The sequence below is a fragment of the Rhinopithecus roxellana genome, chromosome 3 (genome assembly GCF_007565055.1).
Source record: "Rhinopithecus roxellana isolate Shanxi Qingling chromosome 3, ASM756505v1, whole genome shotgun sequence".
Taxonomy (NCBI): Eukaryota; Metazoa; Chordata; class Mammalia; order Primates; family Cercopithecidae; genus Rhinopithecus; species Rhinopithecus roxellana.
Window position 1 is genome coordinate 115,106,133 of NC_044551.1, and position 20,407 is coordinate 115,126,539.

The 20,407-nt window shown below is 46.6% G+C and overlaps 1 protein-coding gene across 1 annotated transcript in view; it reads right to left on the reverse strand.

The window, feature by feature from the left end:
* SLC22A4 (solute carrier family 22 member 4) overlaps positions 1-15,653 on the reverse strand; it is a 50,047-nt gene extending 34,394 nt beyond the window's left edge. Inside the window, exon 1 of the mRNA XM_010359998.2 lies at positions 14,239-15,653. Within this exon, the coding sequence (XP_010358300.2) occupies positions 14,239-14,997 (759 nt within the window). The 5' untranslated portion in view covers positions 14,998-15,653. The remainder of the gene's footprint in view (positions 1-14,238) is intronic.
* Positions 15,654-20,407: the final 4,754 nt, after the last annotated feature.

The following is a 20,407-nucleotide window of genomic DNA, read 5'->3' on the forward strand; positions in this document are numbered from 1 at the left end:
CAGTGGGAGACAGTGTCTTCCTTGATGGGACAGAACTGTCCCTGTGGGTCCCTGCACAAGTTTGTACATACATGCACACACACGCATACATACACATGACCAGCGCAGAGGCTAATGGCGGATGTCCTGGTGAGCAACTGGCTGGCATTGCTTTGGGGCTGTGCTTTCAAGTCAAACCCTAACATTTCTGAAACATAGCTTACCTCCCCTCTCCCTGTCCCTCTGATGGGGCCTCCCAGGATTACTATGTCTGTCCCATCAGCAGGGTCCCAGACCAAGTTTCTCACAACAGAGCAGAATAAGCTCTATGTAACTGGGCCACGTGGCCTTTAGCTCTAATTTAAGAAACAAAAATCCAGGGGACAAGGTAATAGGGGATGGGAGGTCATTCTTGGCATAGAGGGATGTGCCACCTCCATGCCTCCCTGTAGTAAAGGGAGTAATGGGAAAGACAGTAACAGTGTGTGGAGTGCTCACTGAGTGCCATGTATTGTCTCAGGGGATCTCAGGGTTGCCATGTGAGATGGGTACTCTTTTTATCCTCGTTTTACAAATGAGGAAACGAAGGCACAAAGCAATAAAGCAACCAGCCCAAGTTCTCCTAGTGAATTGGTAAAAAAAAAAAAAAAAAAAAAAAAAAAAAGCTTAATCATTGATTCAACTGACATTGAGCACCTGCTCCAGGCCAGGCTCTGTGTGGGGCACAAGAAAGACAAGGTCCCGGCCCTCACAAAGCTCAAGGTCAAGCATACTTTACAGGACAGATGTGCACATGTGCATGCATGAGACCAGCAGCCCTGGGTAGAGTGGGCCCTGTTCTGGGCCACTTCACCCTTGCTCTTTGACTAGAGAGGAAAGAGGCACCCCGTCCGCACCACCCTCCAGCAGAAGGACAGAGTTTTAAAACCTGAATAATCTGTATAGTCATATTTTAGATGACTTGTGTTTGCACAGTGCTAGGCACGCAGTGGGTGCTTAGCAAATTGTTGAATGAATATTGAACAATTAATTAGGAGTCACAGAAAATCAGCCTGGAAAATGAGGTTCTTGGGCTGAGGAGTATCACACATTGCACTTGGAAAATCACCCTCAGCCTTGAACTAACTCTCCAAGTAGCCGAGGTCCGGCAGTTTTAGTTTTTACCAGAGCTATAAAGGACCATAAAGATAAGTGAACCCCATGTGACCTGCACGGAACTGAGAACGCTGGAAGGTAGACTGGTGTTCAGCAAAGAACACAGGCTTTCTCAGGGTCTGCAACTTTGGACTATGTGATGTTGGGCAATCCATTCACCTCTATTAGCCTGCTTCTTCACCTTCAAAAAGATGACAATAATACCTGCTCCTGGGTTTGCTGTGTGAATTGGATGGGAAATGTCAGTGGAGCGTCAGACACATTACAGGCCTCATTAAATGGTAGTTCCCCTTCTACCAGCCTCATACTAGTAGAGCATTTTATTTGTCCTGAGCAAAATCATGACTTGGAACACATGGGTGAATAAGCAAAGCAGGTTACACTTAAATCTGACTAAGAGAAAGAAATTCAAAGAAATAAAAATTATTCCAGCCCATTACTAAAAGCTAGAAAAGCTCTTGTAAAAGGGATTTTATAAATGGAATTCAATCCCAGAGATGACTGTGAGTGAAAAATTAGCAATGGTCCTTTTAAGAATAAAAAATTGATTTATATAGTATCCTCTCATAGTTATCCTTTATTCCAGAGAAAAGTAAGAAGTAGTAGTTAATAATGGACTACACATCCACCCCAGTTCTATCTTTTTCACTTGATTGTGACTTAAAGCTGGGAATTCCTTGACCATCTGAAAAAACAAAACAAAGGAAAACAAAAACAAACCTGGCTAGTTACTTTTTTGTAACAACTTTATTGAGATATAATTTATACACCATAACATTTATTCTTATAAAGTATACAATTCAGTCATTGTTAGTATATTCACAGACTTGTGCAACTATCAGCAATGATCTGATTTTAGAATTTTCATCACCCTTGAAAGAAAACCCATACCTGTTAGCAGTCACTCCTCATTCTCTTCTTCCTCTAGCCCCTGGAAACCGCTAATCTACTTTCTGTCTCTATGAATTTGCCTATTCTGTACATTTAATATAAATGGAATCATACAATATATAGTCTTTTGTGACTGGCTTCTTTTACTTAGCTTCTTTTCTAAGTCCATCTGTGTCACTGTGCAGTGTATCAGTACTTCATTACTTTTTATGGTTTAATAATATTCCATGGTTTGGGCTGGGTGCGGTGGATCACACCTGCAACCCCATCACTTTGGGAGGCCAAGGTGGGTGAATCACCTGAGGTCAGGAGTTCAAGACCAGCCTGGGTAACATGGTGAAACCCTGTCTCTACTAAAAATACAAAAATTAGCTGGGCATGGTGGCATGTGCCTGTGATCCTAGCTACTTGGGAGGCTGAGGCAGGAGAGTTGCTTGAGCCCAGGAGGTGGAGGTTGCAGTGAGCTGAGATTACACCACTGCACTCCAGCCTGGGCAACAGAGCAAGACTCTGTCTCAACAACAACCACCATATATATATATATAGTTATTTCACGGTTTCGGTCTACCACATTTTCAATGATCCATTCATCAGTTGATAAGTATTTGGGTTATTTCCACTTTTTGGCTACTATGAATAATGCTGCTGTGAACATTCACATACAACTTTTTGTGTGTACATATTTTCATTTCTTTGGCGTATATACATAGTAGTGAAATTGTTGGGTCATATGGTAAGTATACACTTAACCTTTTGCAGAACTCCTAATTTGCTTTCCAAAGTGGCTACACCATTTTACAATCCCAATAGCAATGAATGAGGGTTTCAATTTCTCCACATTCCTACCAGTACTGTTATTGTGTGTCTTTAATTTTCGTCATCGTAGTGGGTGTAAAGAGGTATCTCATTGTGGTTTTGATTGCATTTCTCTAATTACTAATATTGAACATCTTTTGCATTGACTCTATTGATCAATTTGGAGAGCACTGCCATACTAACAATGAGTCTTCTGCTCCATGAACAGAACATGGGATGCTTTTCCACGTTTTTTTTTGTTTTGTTTTGTTTTTTTTTTGAGATGGAGTCTTGCTCTGTGGCCCAGGATGGAGTGCAGTGGCGCGATCTCAGCTCACTGCAAGCTCCGCCTCCCGGGTTTACGCCATTCTCCTTCCTCAGCCTCCCAAGTAGCTGGAACTACAGGCACCCGCCACCACGCCCGGCTAATTTTTTGTATTTTTTAGTAGAGACGGGTTTCACCATGTTAGCCAGGATGGTCTCGATCTCCTGACTTCGTGATCCACCAGCCTTGGCCTGCCAAAGTGCTGGGATTACAGGCTTGAGCCACCATGCCCGGCTGCTTTCCCACTTTTTAAGGGCTTCTGGAATTTCTTTCAATGACATTTTATAGTTTTTAAAGTATACATTTTGCAAATTTTTGGTTAAATTTATTCCTGAAGTGCCTCCTTTAATATTTCTTGTAAGACATCACTGCTAGAAACAGTTCTCTCAAGTTTTGTGTATTTTTGAATTTCTTTATCTCATTTTTGAAAGACAGTTTTGTTGGATGCATGATTCTTGGTGGACAGTTTCTTTTTCCTTCAGCACTTAGAATATGCCACTCCACTGCCTTCTGTCCTTTATTGTTTCAGATGAGAAGTCAAACGTTGATCTTACTGGAGTTCTCTTGTATGTACTTAGTCAAATATTTGCTGCTTTCAAAATTTTCCCTTTGTTTTTGTCTTTTTTTTTTTTTTTTTTTTGAGCAGTTTTACCATGATGTATCAGGGTGTGAATCTCTTTGTGATTATTCTATTTGGAGTTTGTTGAGCTTCAGAAATGTGTAGATTAATGTTTTCCACGAAATTTGGGAAGTTTTCAGTCATTATTTCTTTGAGCATTTTTTTCTGCCCTTTTCTCTCTCTCTCCTCTCCTAGTATTTCCATTATGCATATATTGCTATATTTAATGGTGTTCCCCATTTCTCTGAAACTCTATACATTTTCTTCATTCCCTTTTCCTGTGTTTTTTGGATTGCATGATTTCCAATCCTCTGTCTTCAAGTTTGCTGATTCTTTCTTTTGCCTGTTCAAATCTTCTGTTAAGGCCCTTGAGTTACTTTTTAATTTTAATTATTGTACATTTTTACTCCAGAATTTCTATTCAGTTCTTTTGTTTGTTTGTTTGTTTGTTTGTTTAGGAGACAAAGTCTCTTTCTGTTGCCCAGGCTGGGGTTGAACTCCTGGGCTTAAGCAATCCTCCTACCTCAGCCGCCTGAGTAACTGGGACTATAGGCACATGCCATCATGTCTGTCTCAGCTTTGAAAATATAAATGTAATTTTTCTCTCTTTATTGGTATTCTCTATTTGATGCAATATTATCATCATACTTTTGAAAGCATGACTTCCTTTCATTCTTTGAACATATTTATAACAGTTGCTTTAAAGTCTGTTAAAATCTGACATGTGGACCCTCTCAGGCAGTTACTGTTGCCCACATTTTCTCCCCATATATAGGTCATATTTTTCTGTTTCTCTGCATATCTTGTAATTTTTTTGTTAAAAACTGGACATTTTAAATAAATCTTGTAGAAATTAGGTACTGTCACATTCTTCCACCCCTATTTCCCTGATTTTTCTTCTTCTTTTTTTTTTTTTTCTGAGATGAAGTCACACTCTATTGTCCAAGGTGGAATACAGTGGCATGATATTGGCTCACTGCAACCTCCGCCTCCTGGGTTCAAGCAATTCTCCTACCTCGGCCTCCTGAGTAGTTGGGATTACAGGCACCTGCCACCACGCCCAGCTAATTTTTGTATTTTTAGTAGAGATGGGGTTTCCCCATGTTAGCCAGGCTGGTCTCGAACTCTGGCCTCAGATGATCCACCTGCCTTGGCCTCCCAAAGTGCTAGGATTACAGGCGTGAGTCAGTGAGCCACCCAGCCCGGACTGATCTTTCTGTTAAGCTGTCTGTCTCTGCTGGTATCACACCCAGCTGTTAGCTTCACTAATTGCTAGCCAATTGCCTTATTCATTTCAATAATGCCCTGGGGGCATATATTTTCCCACAGTCTAATCCAATTGATGTCAAGCCCCTTTACAGTGGTAGTTTTTGAGGCAAGTCTATAAGGTTTGAAGGGCTGCTCTCAGCGGTCTCTTTCTCATTTTGTTTGTTTGTTTGTTTTCTGTTTTTTCCTGGTAAATTAGCTGCATTATGGTTCACTTATTGCTCTAATGGAGTTACCAGAATCCTCTTAGTTTCTTACCACTAAATTCTCCATTGTTCTTGAGAGCAATCTTAGGCTGTCCTTTCACACACTCTATTTCAAATAAAGTTCGTTCCTGTGGGGACAGCTTTAGAACTCTGTTCTTTTGGAGTATCTCTCCCTTCTGGGCAAAATCTCTGAGTTTCTGTTGTAGAGAGGTAGGCAGGGAAAGTGGCCCGTTTATCTCAGAATGATAACCCTACATTATGAGTAGGACACTGAGTGGAAGTGGGAGCTTGGTGTTGAACTTCTGCCCTATGAATGACCTGGGATAAGGGCAATCAAGGCTCTAATATTCCCAACTTGTGGCACCTGGATTAGAGTCTCTACGATATGAATAGGGGGTGGGTGGAGGATGGGAACCTATGATCCCCTGGTTGCACTTACGAGGATTTTAGCTTCTGTAGTTTGGAGTTAAGAGAATACAGGGATGGGGTGGGGGATTGGCACTGGTTGTCTGTCCCTCTTAGTGGGATGCTGTAGCCCTTCATTGGAAGCTGATGGGAGAGAGAACTCTATTTTCTTGGCCATACCCACCTAGGGTGGAACTTCCATTTTTCTTGTGCTGGGAGGAAGGGGAAAGGGAGGGCTGAAGGGGTTGTGACTCAAATATCATAGACTTCCACTGTTCTTGCAAGATATAGTTGACTTTCTTGAATAAATGTATGCCCTTAGGACAACTTCCAGAGACTGTAAATGTGTGTGTTTGTGTGTGTATTTTCACCAGCTATGGCTGTTTCACTGGGGAGCTGGTCTATGGCGCTGGCGCTCCTCACACTGCTATCTTCTAAGTCTGAGAATCTTTTCATGTGCTGATTAATTTGTATTTCTTTGGGAAAATGTCTATTCTCCAAAACGGGCAAATGATTTTATCCATTTTTAAATCAGGTTGTCTTTTTTATTGCTGAGTTGTAAGAGTTCTTTTTATATTCTACGTACAAATCCTTTATCAGATATATGATTTGCCAATATTTTCTCCCATTTTGTGATTTATCTAATTCTTCTACTCATATTTTCATTTACAAATAACTAAGCCAGAAGGCTGCTAAACCTTAAAATGTTCTCAGTATCTTTCTTTCTTTAGATTAGAGGTAAAGAAAAAGCTACCACAGATGGAAAAGCCTCACTGACGAGTTCTGTGATCACTGGAGGCTAAACCAATGCAGAACCACCAGTGAGTTTGAGTGGGAAGATAGGGATGGGAGTGGAGGGGCTGTGGGAGGGAGAAGGGTCACTCAGGGATGTGGCTGTGCCCCTTGCATCCTGACAATGGATCCATCACTGCTCTACCAGTCTGTATTAGGGAAACATGAGCAAATGGCATCGTGTGTGTGCCAGTCACCAAGCACTGAGGGGAAGCTCTGGAAGGTGCTGCCTGGACCTGCCCTCCAGTCTTGCAAACACTGAGGGGGAGCCACCAGCCTTGGACTGTCTGTGCTTCTTGCTAGAGCATGTGGGTCATTCCAGCCTTTCCCCAGAATGTCCATTCTCTCCACACCTTCTCCATTCCAAATGGGGATCCTTGCCTTTCTTTTAGACTCCAGAGACATGCATAAAACCACCACACAGCTTTAGAAAACAAGGCAGACCTATATTATCCTTACACCTAAATTGAATGCAGCCTGCCATAAGGGAGGAATTACAGTTCTTCTAGAGGCCCAAGGTACCTGCAGCTCCCCCTGACCAGTCCTGCCAAAGCCTTGTTTTTGTCAAAATGCCACCTTGGACTCTGCCTGAGAGTTCTGCTGCCCACCAAGAGGGATGGACAAAGTCTGTTTATCTAGAAACTTGGCAGGAGGTGTGGGTGAAGCAGCCTCTGAACAAAAGCATATTCTGAGATCCTGATGGCTGTTGTCAGAGGAACACAGCAGAGAGGCAAACAGTTTGGGGTGAGGCAGCTGATAAACAAACAGGGAAGCACATTCAGGCCAGAGCAAGGGGAAGCCCCTGAGTCTCCTCTATCTGCTCTCTGGCAAGATCTACTTTCTGAAGCATTGACTGGAAATAGAAGTCTCGCTGGGCTGGCTGGAGCCAGAGGCCCCCACACCTTATCCCCTTTGGAATCTGCCAGAGGACAGTTCCAAGTATGGACTTGGATGATTAACTTGGTTAATATTCAGGCTATCTTGACAGTCTCCACAACTGCAAGCAATGTCCCAGGGCAGCCTGCAGGCCTGATAGAAACAAATTCCACAAACCTGCCTATCACGAAAGGTTTTCCCCTTTTGTCCAGGCCTACCCAGACCCCAGGGGAGGTGCATCCTTGAAAGCCGCTAAGTGGCTAAGTGAAGTCCCACATAGTGGCAGCCACACGTGAGGGTTAGTCTGTTTCATTATTCCCTTTCTTGCTGCTCTCAATGCCTCCCAGAAGCTCCCTGTTAGCAGGGGAAGAGGCCCTATCTTCCTCCACATAACCTGGCTCGCCTCTGGGCTATGGGTGGGGAATCAGTAAGTCTTACTGTTGTTCAGGCCCTGACCCCAGTTCCCAGGAAAGCACAAGGCTAGTGCCACCAGAGGTCCAGGCCCTTTGCTGGAGGCTCCGTAGCTCCACTACCAGTGGGCTACCAGCAGCTCCACTCATGGGCTCCTACAGGATGCAGCCCAGCTGCCGAAGAGGACAGGAGGCTCTATGGTGTGGCAGCAGCCCTGTCTTAGATCACTGGTGGCCTGCAAAGAAGGCTTGTCCTTAATATACAAGGTTCCCCCAGGGCCTCTGGAGCACAAGACCTGGCAGAAGTGGTATCCAGCTTAGAGGTGACTGCCTCAGTTTTCCCAGCCCATGGACTGATGGGAAGGTCAATATCCTAATGATGTTCCATGGGAGAAGAGGACATGCTTGAGGCAAAGGCCAGCCCATGCTTAGCCCCTGGCCACCAGCCAGGATTACCTCTGCTGCTTGCCCTGTGGCCCTGCAAATGAACTTAGGCCCTCTCCAGAGCAGGGCATTTGTTGCCCTTCCTGCTCCTTTAGCCTCAGGGCAGGAGGCTGCTGGGCTTCCTTACACACAGGGCCTCTTCTCTCTGAGGTCTTGGCCCTGAGGGCTATATATGAAGGGCCATGCCCATGGAGACTGAGATCTGACCCCTGCAGTAGGTCTCAGGGATGAGGACCCCAGCATCAGACACTCTGGGTTGCTTGGGGCCCTTCCTTCCCCAACAGAAGCTTCAGTCCCAACCCAGGTCCCACCAGTCCCTGCTCGTGTTCCTGCTCAACTACTGCCCGATGGAAAACTTAGCAACGAGCTATGACTGGCACTCCTCCCGCAGGGGCAAACACAGATGCCTCTAGCCCTGACTCCAGAGACAGACAAAGGCCCTTACCCTGGATATCTACATTCTTTATCCTTAAAGTGAAAAAAACTTGGTTTGAGCTAGAATAACTGGAGCAACAAAATAAAGACCGATAGCATTAGTTTATAACTGATGAAATAAAATAAGTATGTATGAACCTGTACTGATATAAGTTAACAACTGCATACATTAATAAATAGATGTAGAGGGGAAGCTCTTCTTCTTGGAAGAGTTCCAATTAATAAATGTTGAAGGAATCAGAAAATGCAAAATCATCACTAGGCAAACTGCAGTAATAGTTGTTTCAGTCAAGGCCTAGTGATGAATGCTAAAATCAGTGGATAGAAATTTGAGGAGACACAGGATTTTGTATAATCTCGAAGTACCTCCCTTAAGATATTTATTAGTGACAGAAGAAAAAATAGTACCTTTATAGCAGAGAAATTCCGCAGACACCAACTTGACAAATGATCAAGGTTAACATCACCAGTAATAAGACACATCAGCATCATGTACCCAATGGCACAATGCCCAGAGAATGCATCACTTCTATGGTATCGTTACCAAAAAGCGCATAACGCAATCTAATTGTGAGAAAAATCATGCCAACCCAAACTGAGGAGCATTCATCAAAATACTCAGAACAATGTCAAGATCATGAAAGATAAGGAAAGACTGAGGAACAGCCACAGATTGGAGACTGAGACATGACAACTAAATACAACATGGGATTTTGGATGGTATCCTACAATAGAAAAAGGGCAGTAGCAGAAAAACTGGTGAAATTCAAACAAAGTCTGTAGTCCACTTATTACTATTGTAACCAATGTTAATTTCCTGGTTTGGATAAATGCATAATGCGTATTTAAATTGTTAACATCAGAGAAAGCTGGATAAAGGGTATGTATGAAATCTCTATACTATTTTCAAACCTCTCTCTAAATCTAAAGTTATTTCAAAATAAAGTTAAAAAATAATGGCCAGGTGTGGTGGCCCACTCCTGTAATCCCAGCACTTTGGGAGGCCGAGGCGGGTGGATCGCCTTAGGTCAGGAGTTCAAGACCAGCCTGGCCAACATGGTGAAACCCCATCTCTACTAAAAATACAACAAACAAACAACTAGCCGGGTGTGGTGGTGGGCCCCTGTAATCCCAGCTACTTGGGAGGCTGAGGCAGGAGAATTGCTTGAACCCGGGAGGCAAAGGTTGCAGTGAGCCAAGACGGCACCATTGCACTCCTCCACCCTGGGCAACAAGAATGAAACTCATCTAAAAAAAAATAATAATAACAATAATAATAATTTGACTCTTAGTAACTGCACAGGATGAAAAACTTGGACTTCACAATCAACCCCTGAAGAAGGAAACTACCTTATACACATGTACACATACAGACGAATGCACTCATGCAAACCCCAACTCAGACACCTTATTGCTACCTCCTGGCATACTATGAAAGGCATTGCTACAGCAGAGCATGCCATCCTTGGTTCCTGGCTAACCCTGTCCTCCTGTGAAGAGCTGTTGGGGGGCAGTTCAGGCAGACTTGTCTGTCCCTAAGGATATGCCCATTGGGCGATCCTGGCACAGCGGTGGAAGGCAGAGACAAAATCTGAGGACAGTCCCACTACCTGTGTTGTGCCAATTGGGATGCAGAGAACCTGCTCAGGGGCCCTGGGCTTGGCCCTGTCCACTGGCACTGGCCAAGTCAGTATGGGTTTGGACTTATGTTCTGTTCTCTGAGCCTTGGAACTGCCACTGTGGGGAGAGGGGCTCGGCCTCCAGCAAGTCCCATCACCTATTACACAGGCCACAATCTGGACTTTAGAACAGCTCCCACCATGCCCACTGTGCCCAGCCAGTGTAGAAGGCAAAGAGGGTGCTGAGGTCCTGCCCTTACCACTCCTTACCACCCACCTAGGAAGCCCATTTGCTGGTGCCACACTCTGTGCTGGCCACCGCCAGATGGGGCGTGGGGCATTCTCTCACTGAGTCCTCCCAACAACTCAGATAAGGTGGCTTCTCTTAGTATCCCCATTTTGAAAACTGAGATAAAGTACACATAATATACAATTTACCGTCTTAGCCATGTGTAAGTGTACAGTTCAGAAGCGTTCCCACTGTTGTGCAATCAATCTCCAACACTATTTTCATCTTACAAAACTGAAACTCTACACCCATGAAACAACTCCCTGCTCCTTCCTTCTTCCAGTCCCTGGCAACCACCATTTACTTTCTGTTTCTGTGAGGGTGACTGCTCTTGAAGTGAAATCAGACAATAGTTTGTCTTGTGATTGGCTTATTTCACTAAGTGTAGTCTCCTCAAGGTTCATCCATGTTGTAGCATGTATCAGAATTTCCTTCCTTTTTAAAGCTGAATAATCGTCCTTTGTGCGCATATAACACATTATGTTTATCCATTTGTCTGTGGAAGGACACTTGGGTTGCTTTCACCTTTTGACTGTCGTGAATAATGCTACCATAGACATGGTGCACAAATGTCTGTTTGAGGCCCTGTTTCAATTATTTTGGACACATATCCAGAATTAGTTTTTTAATTTTTAATTTTTTTAGGGACCATGATATTATTTTCTGTAGTGGCTGCACCATTTTACACTTCCACTAGGAATGAACAAGGGTTCCAATTTCTCTGCATCCTCACTAACACTTGTTATTTTCTGTGTTTAAAAAAAAAAAAAAACAAAAAAACACGTTTTTAGAGGTGGGGTCACCCAGGCTGGAGTGCAGAGGTATGGTCATAGCTCACTGCAACCTCAAACTCTTGGGCCCAAGTAATCCTCCTGCCCCAGTCTCCTGAGAAGCTGGAACTACAGTCACATGCCCTCATGCCTGGCTAATTTTTTTTGTAGAGATGGGGTCTTGCTATGTTGCCCAGGGCTGTCTTGAACTCCTGGCCTCAAGCAATCCTCCTGCCTTGGCTTCCCAAAGTGGATTTCTGGTGTTTTTTTTTTCTTTTTGTTTGTTTGTTTTGTAGTAGCAATCTTTAAGGGTACAAAGTGGTACCTCATTATGGTTTTCATTTGCATTTCCCTATAGCGATGAGTGATGTTGAGCCTCTTTTCATCTGTTTCTACCCCTGATTTATAGACATGGAAACTGAGGCTTTCATCAGTGAAGTAACCTGCCTGGAGTCAGCCAGGTGGTTGGCAGTGGAGTCAAAACTGGCCCTCTATTGAGTCTGACTCCAGAACTCTGTGTGCCGCCGCTCCTCTGGGGAGAGCCATGCATCCATCCTGCTCACCCTGGTACTTGCTTCCTTCCCTCCTCCTCCCAACCACCAGAGCCCACAGAGCCCAGTTTTTTTTTGTTTTTGTTTTCGTTTTTGTTTTTTTTTTGAGACAGAGTCTGGCTCTGTCACCCAGGCTGGAGTGCTGTGGTGCGATCTCAGCTCACTGCCACCTCTGCCTCCCAGGTTCAAGTGATTCTCCTGCCTCAGCCTTCCGAGTAGCTGGGACTACAGGGGTGCACCACCACTCCCAGCTAATTTTTGTATTTTTAGTAGAGACAGGATTTCACCATGTTGGCCAGGCTAGTCTCAAACTCCTGACCTCAAGTAATCTGCCCATCTCGGCCTCCCAAAGTACTGGGATTACAGGCATGAGCCACTGCGCCTGCCCCCTAGTTGCTTTTTATTTTACTCCCACCACTCAAAAAGGAAGCCAGGAAGGGAAAAGCTGCCGAAAAAAGCAAATCCTGGTGCATGCATGTGAATGTGTGATGATGTACATCCTTAGAGGTTCCTGTGAACAGGGCACAACATGGGTAGCTATGGACTTGGAGGCCAGCAGCTGCCCACCCCTCACACCCTACAGTGAACAAAACCAGTGAGCAATGGAAAAGCAGACAGGTCAGCCCAGTTGCCAGGGAAGCCTGCCGCTCGTGGGCCCAGCCTCCATAACAGGCAGTGATAACATTTTCAGGAATCGACGTGGGATGGGCTGGCCCCAGTCTTAGCTGCTCCAGGCCATGCTGTGGGCAGGGAGTGGGCAAGCACTACAGCCCCTGCTAGGGAAGCAAAGCCAGAGAGGCATAGCTCCTTAGGGCCCAGGGTAGGTATGGTGCCAGTGCTGGGGGGTCCAAAGGCAGTCCCTGGGCTGAGCCCACTTCCCACAGGTATCACAGATTCCACAGCCACCACGCCTGGCTGGCCACCATTCTCTTGCAGAGGAGAGTTTCACAACTTCCTCACTGGTCTTCTTGTTTATCATAGCAGCTAGAGTGAGCTCTTTCCAAAAGCACAAACCTGGCCTTAGAATGCTTACTATTTCCTCACTGTCCTCTGAATAAAATCAGCTCTTCAGTATATGTAGAAGGCCACTATGAACTAGCCCCCGTGGCCATTTCTAGTCTCATCTGTCGTATCTGTCATCCCTTGAGTTCCAGCCACTCTGATGTATGAGAATTCCATTCCCTGAATTTCCCATATTCTTGCCTAGACAGGCCTTGCTCACATTTTCGGACTCAGCTAAAATCGTATCACCCCTTCTTAGAGTATTTCCTCTGTTTATTGTCCCACAGAGAGGGTGATTTATTTATCTCAGGTCACATAGCAAGCAAGGCAGGACTTGAATTTGGGTTCCAGAACCCTATTGCTAACCGAGGTTAATGTTAGCCTTCTCAGTAACACAGCCAGTGTGCCCCATGGGCATCTGAGGGCAGGCTCCACACCCCAGATATCCACACCTTAGTGCCCAGCACAAGGCCGGACACAATGTCTGATGACTGCCATACTGTGCTGAAGGAAAGGGATAAGGGACTACCAGAGGCCACTCAGGTTTTTCTTGGGAGGAGCACAAGGCGGAGGAGGGACTTAGCAGCAGGGAAATCCTGCCTGCCTGACCAATAGCAGGCAATGGCTCCATGAGGATGCTCTCCTCAGAAGGAAGGTGTATCCCTACCCAGGTCCTTACCAGATGTGAAGCAGGAAAAACAGGGAAGTGTGTGTGCATCCTCATTCCTGGAGCTTAGAAAACCTGCCACTAACCACGCAGGGTACTGAGGGGCTACAGCCCCTGCCTGCCAACTGACCCTGTGCTCAGAGAGGTCCCTGAGTGCCAGGGCTTCCAGCTGGGGTTTTGCCTTCTCTGTTTCCTTGCACCCAATGAGCCTTGGGAGGTCATCTGCTGTCTTAGAGAAACTGGGGCCTCAGGACAGGACCCCAAACCTCACAAGTATGTGGTACAGCAGTACACCTCCTGATGCCTCCAGAAGTCTGTGGCCAATGAACAGACAAGATTTGGCCCCGCCCTGCCCAGTAACAAGGTCCCTCACACCCCTCCTCCCATGCCTGGCAGGAAGGTGACTCAAGCAGTGCGTCTGGGTAGCCTGGGGCTGCGCTTCCCCCAAGGCCACATCTAGGTTCTTGGAGAACTTCATTTGTTGTGAAAATCGGAAATGAAAAGACAGTTGGTGACAAACTCCCTTCTCCGTCACCTCCTTATTGGACAGAAACGACCCAGGAATGCGCCTCATGTGAGTCCTATTCTTTCTTGGGGTGCACACCCGCTGCTGGAAGTATGAACAGCAGGTTTGAAGGGGAGGGGAGCGCTGACCTGGGCAGTGCGCGGGGAGTCTCAAGTGGGGCTGACGCAGAGGGAGGGTCAGGCACTCCCGGGTCCCCGGTCTCGGCCTGGCACCCACCTCAGTCACGACGGTGGACCAGTAGACATCTTGGCTGAACTCCCAGCCATCCAGGCAGCTCTCCTGCTCCAGTTGTCCCAGGTCCACGTCGCGCCCCGGCTCTAGCCCGAGCGCCGAGAAGTTGGCGATGGTGGCGAGCCGGTAGCGGCGGCAGCTGTGGAGCACCTCGCGGCCGTCCCGCAGCCGCAGCGGGATACTGTTGTTGCGCCAGGCGCTGCTCAGGTTCGCGGCGTCAGGCACCCGGCAGCGGTGCTCTGGGGTCCCCGCCAGGAACACGACTGACATACCATTGAAGCCATTGGGGATGATGCTGGCGCTGAGCAGGAAGAAGATGAGCCGCTGGAAGGGCCCCCACTCGCCCAGGAAGGCGATCGCCTCGTCGTAGTCCCGCATGCTTCCCACTGCCGCTCCGAAACTTGCAACTACGGGTGATGAGAGCGTTCTCGGGACAGTGTCGCGTAGCTGGGGGCTCCCCAAGGATGTCAGAACGTTCCCGAGGACAGGCAGGCTGTTGGAAATTGGGGCGCGCAGCCGGGGACCGGTCCTGGGAAACAGGCTGAGGGCGCTGGAGCGTTCCGGGAGCTCTGCGCCGAGCTTGATGCCACTGTACACTTGGGACCACACCCCCATCCCTGGCCCGGCGCTGGGAAGGGGAGGGCGCTGGGAAGGGGCTGGGCTCCCGGCTGTCTCCGCCCAGTGCTTCGCGCGCCCGCCCGCCCTCAAGGACCTGACGGGGTCTTCCACGCTGGGCTCAGCCATTCCGCCCGCGTGCCGGGTGAGAAGCTCGCTCTCGGCTGTCCCCAGCCACCTCTGAGCGCTGATTCCCAGACCTGGGCCCCACGGGGGAGGGCGGGCGCAAGCGAGGAGCCGACGCCGGAGAGCAAGGTCTCGGAGAGGTCGGCCCTCGACCTGCTCAGGTCGCTTAGCCCCGGGCCCAGACCCCTGCAGGGTTCCCTCCGCGGTCTCCTCTAATCTGGAGGCTGAGCTTAGGCGGCCACGCGCGGGGGGCGGAGGGGCGAGTCGGTGGAGTCGATTCCCGGGAAACTTCTGCGGGCGGCGGTACGGCAGGAGCGCGCCCTATTCTGTGGAGCCCGGCGCAGGCAGCTGGCACACGCCGACAGGGAGCTCATTTCCCACGAGTCCCAGGAGTGCTCAATTCGGTCACCCCTGGCGGCGCCCGGACAGCCAGGACCCTCACCTTGCACGGGGAAAACAGGCCCACAGCCTGGAAGGGATGAGCAAGGTCACACTACGTCAGAGATGGGCCCGGACCGGAGGGAGGGCGGGGGCAGGAGACAACCGAGTGCCCGGGAGGCGAGTTTCCTCCCCCGCACGCCGGCGGAATGGCTGAGCCCAGCCTGGAAACCCTCGCCGGGTCCATGGGCGGGTGGGCGCCAGGACATGGAGCCTGCCCATTGCGGGAGCACAGTCATGGAGGCACTGTCATCACGCTGGGTTCTGATTTTGAGCCCTTGCTCTGCTCACGCGCCCAGGGCGCTTTATCGTGTCAGGCTGCCAGAGCTTTCTCCGACTGGAAGGCTTTTGTTTGCAGAAGGGCCTGTCCCCAGTCCAGGAACAGAAGGAGGGAGGGAGGGAAAGAGAAGGAGGAGATCCGATTTGGCGCTCAGACCCAGCAGGGTAACCAAAGCAGGGACCACAGCCTCCTTTTTTTTTTTTTTTTTTTTTTTTTGCTCAGTGCCCAGACCTAAGGCCTGTCTGCTGTTGTGTGAGCTGGCCCGAGGCTGGAGCCTGAGCCCTGGGGTTCACGAGGCAGATAAAACTGACAGGGCGAAGAGCTCACCTTTCGGAGATTTTGCACAAGTGTGTTTGTTTCTCCAGGCCCCGTTTAAGAGGCGGAGGGACATTTCTGCCTCTTTTTGTGTAGCTTCCAGTCTGACCCCTCCTCAGGATTGGAACCTCAGTTTCCTACCTGTAATAAGACTATACATCCTGATGTGCTAGGACAGCTCTGATTTATGCCTATTAATCCAGTGAAATTATTAATAGAGCCTCCTGTATTTTCACAAGTATCCTTCTTCGAACGATATATTATGGTCATTATCTTACTTAGCTTGGGTTTCATCTCCCTACTCTACCCCAAATAATAGAGCAAAGTTGGAGACAAGAACTTACATAAGATTATTTATTTTGAGTAGTGATACCATAAAACAGAAGCGAGGGACTAGGCAGGAGAGTGAACAGGGAGGGAGGTAAAGCCCACATAGACTGAAATTGAGATGGTTATTGGTGATGACCAGGATCAGTAAGAGTACTGTGTGAAGCCCTAATGGAGCCTAAGAATAAAGGGAAAATTAGCAATACTGTCTTTACTTAAAATTTTGATATTGTGTTCTTCATGGGTATTTGCATTAATTTCTATTTTTAAAAATATTGCATTAAGTATAATTAATCTTGGTTACTGAGTTTCTTGGTGCCTCCTTAAATTTGCACCAGAGACAAGTGCCTTGCTCTTTTTCCTCCCCTCAGTGTTGTCTCCATCCCTATTGCTATGGGTTACTGAGGTTTAATCCCACTGGGGACTTCTAAAGAGCCATATAGAATGAGGAGGTATTTGTTTCCTAGTTCTGTCTCCATTGGTCAACTCCTTGCACTCCCAGGTTGTACATACGTGAGTGCTGAACAGATACCACTCAACTATTTGCCATTGCTCACAAGTGTATGTAAACCTCTATGTGGAATTGTTTCGTCCTCCATACAAAATGAATGAATAGGTATACTGCTTATAGCTTAGCCCACTAGGGGAATTTCCCTTCAAAGTTATTTAGGGCTACCCACTAAATGAAGCTATGTTAGAGGAACGATTTTTTTTTTCTAACTACTATCAATGTCTAAAGCTAATCCATCTGTGAGTCAGGGCTGTTTTTCCCTTCATCAATTGGTTATAGAGAACTACCCACTAAGGCTGTAGGTCTGAGCTAAGACAGAAGGGTTGGTATAGCCGATAGCCAAGGTAAGTGTCATAGGAGTCTAAGCCACCTTTTGTTGACTTAAATGCAACACCCTATTGACCTGCTTAGTCCTGATCCTGAATTTACCATTCCTATTATATGATGGATTGCTGATAAGTCTGGCACGATCACAGCTCACTGCAGCCTCAACCTCCCTAGGCTCAAGCGATCCTTCTACTTCAGCCTCCCAGGTTGCTGGGACTATAGGCAAACACCACCACGGCCAGCTAATTTTTTTTTCTTTCCATATTTTTTAGAGATGGGGTTTTGCCGTGTTGCCTCCTGGGCTCCTAGGCTCCTGGGCTCAAGTAATTCTCTGGCCTCAGCCTCCTCCCAAAGTGCTGGGATTACAGGTGTGAGCCACCATGTCTGGCTTAAACCTGCCTAATCTTATGACTTGATAGACTCTGACAATTCCTGGCTTACAATGGGTATCTCTGGTTGCATAGACCCTTGATGTCCCATTGCTAGGCTCTCGGTTTTTATTGGGGCCAAACAGCTGTTTTTCAAAAGTCAAATAACTCTCTGCTGCATGGCCTTTCTCCAGAACTTTAGAGATCTGTGCTGAAACTCTTTTATTAGGGCATATCAGAGACTCTGTGCCGCAGCCTTATTCATCATGTATGCCTCTAGCCCCATTGTATCATCAGATGGATTATATGAACCAAATGGTAGAGAAGCTTGTTCTCTAGTTGGACACACTGTACAGCTCTCTCCTGCTCTGGGTTTCACCTGAAACTGAGAGCCTTCGGGGGCACCCAATAGATGGGTCAGAAGAATACTCCACCAAGCACTACGCCTTAGTGTTGGAAGATACAGAGCTCAACAACTTGCCTTTACTTTACAGGGGATAACCTGGTATGACTACTGATCCCTGATAACTTTACCCATTTGTTTCAAAATAATATGGGATAGAAGAAGTTGGTGGGGATATAGATGAAATAATATGGGCTATGAATAGTGGTTCTAGGGATTTGTTTTACTAGTTTGTCTACTTTTACATCCATTTAACTTATTCTAGAACAAAAAGGTAAGAAAAAATTTGAACAATATGAATGCCCTGAATCTTCATATTTTTATCTTCTATCCTTTGGCATGCCCATGTCTTTACTAGGACATCTAGAGTTCTTGCTGCTTCTTGCTCACTAGGTCAAATTAGCATTAGGTCATCAATAGAGTGGACTACCATGATGTTTAATGGAATATTGAGACAATCAAAGTTGCTAGATACTGTGTTGTGACAGAGAGAAGAATTAACATAGCCCAGAGGCAAGAGAGTGAATATGTACTGCTATTATTCCCACATAAAAGCAAACAGTTTTTCATCCGCCTGACTGAAGGATATTAAGAAGAAAATATTTGATGTTGAAATTAATCTCTGCAATACCACCCAGGATGTGGTTTTAGTTCTCATTTAATAAATTAATAAGAAAGGTGAGGGTAAGTATCAGGGGCTTTCATTTGGCCCTTCCTACCTTAATGGCTCTTAATAAAATAGGGAGTAAATGTTAGGGTACTGCCAGTTGCTAGAGTATCTGTCCCAGTTATTTGCTTAGGGATAAGGAAATTAGTACAGTGTGGATCTTCAGACTTCTTGGATCTGTTTGCATGAGTACTCCATTTACCTGGCTTTCACGAGCCTCTTTCATGGGGGGACCATGATAGTGTTTCCCCCCAGCATTGATGCCAGCTCATACTCTGTACCTTTGAAAGTCTGGTTCTTTTTCTTCTCCCTGACCAGAGTTACTCTGATAAAAGGCCACAGATTCCTCATGTGGAAAGATTGGGGAAATAATTATCTTGTCTACTTTTGGCAGCATTGGAGGGCTCGTCTATAAAAAGACTTGACCATTCCTTAAATCAATAGGCTCTGAGCCTGAGAACTGGCCTAGATCGAGGAAATTTATGAGGAAATACTATTTCCCATTATGGCAGCTGGCATCTGCCTTCTGCTCATGAGCTCTTGATTTTGGGGATTGCTGCTGTTACAGTGATGTAACACCCAGTCATCTGCCAATTTAGTTAACTCCTAGGGACACTATAGTCTATTAGCTGTTGCCACAGATAGACCCTATAGGTGGAAGCATTCTGGTTGCCATTTGGTTTTATGGTAATTATTATATCTACCCTGCCTCTGTTGATTGTTACCCATCTGGTCTCTGCAATTCCTGAGTCCTACCATCCCCACTGACACTAAGGATTCCTCACCTTTACATGTTGTGTTACCTCAGTGAAAAGAGTGGCCTCTGGACTTCCCATGGGAATGTAGTCTTCTAGTAGGTTCTCTGGTCTTGCATAATAACTACAATCTAACATGCTTATCCCTCTGAGCCTTCTGACTCCTTTGGTATTCTGCCAAGGAAGTTCTGGCCTCTCTACTTCATTTCCGAAGGTCGTAATTGTGTCCAAGTTTCAAAGAAGTGTCTCAGAAGCATGTCAGAATGGTTTTATGTATCCTTGCTTGGATGTTAATCCCTGAATAATGAGAGTGCCCCCAGATTGATACATTCTTACACCCCTCTCCTCATACCCCTGTTATCCCTGTTCCTGCCAGAACATAGGTCCTGTAATTTTTTCAATGTGTATGCTATTTGCTTGTAAGTCAGATACTGTATTTCTCCACTTCGGCTGTGCTGAGACCTAACCCTGGTTATTGGTCTGCAGGCAATGAAGGGAGGTAGGGGATATCAAGGAGAATAAGCATCACTTTGGGGCCACTTGCCTTAGGAGGAGTCTTGGCAGGATTCCAGGCAAGGAGAGGCTTGTCTCCTATAGCAGGAGAAAGATAGCTGCTTCTACTGGCCTTGAAGGTTTAGGGGAATCCAGGAATTCAAAATTCTCACATTAATCTACTCAAATGTTCCCATTCTGTGTTCCAGGGTTCCATATGTTTCCTATGAGGGCCATGACTCCATTGTAGAAAGTAGAGCCATCACAGCTGTGAATCCCTTCCTTGCAGGTCTGCCTTCTAGGACCACTCTTATGTCGACTGTCTTAGCCCAGGTTTCCTCCTGGAAGCAAAGCCTGAGTCAAGAGTTTTTGTGTATGTGATTTATTTGGGAATGGATCCAAAGGAACAGGAATAAGTGACTGGGGAGAGTAAAACAGGAAAGAAGGGAAGCCATTGTAGGAGTGCAGAGGCCGGATGCGGTGGCTCACGCCTGTAATCCTAGCACTTTGGGAGGCCGAGGTGGGTGGAT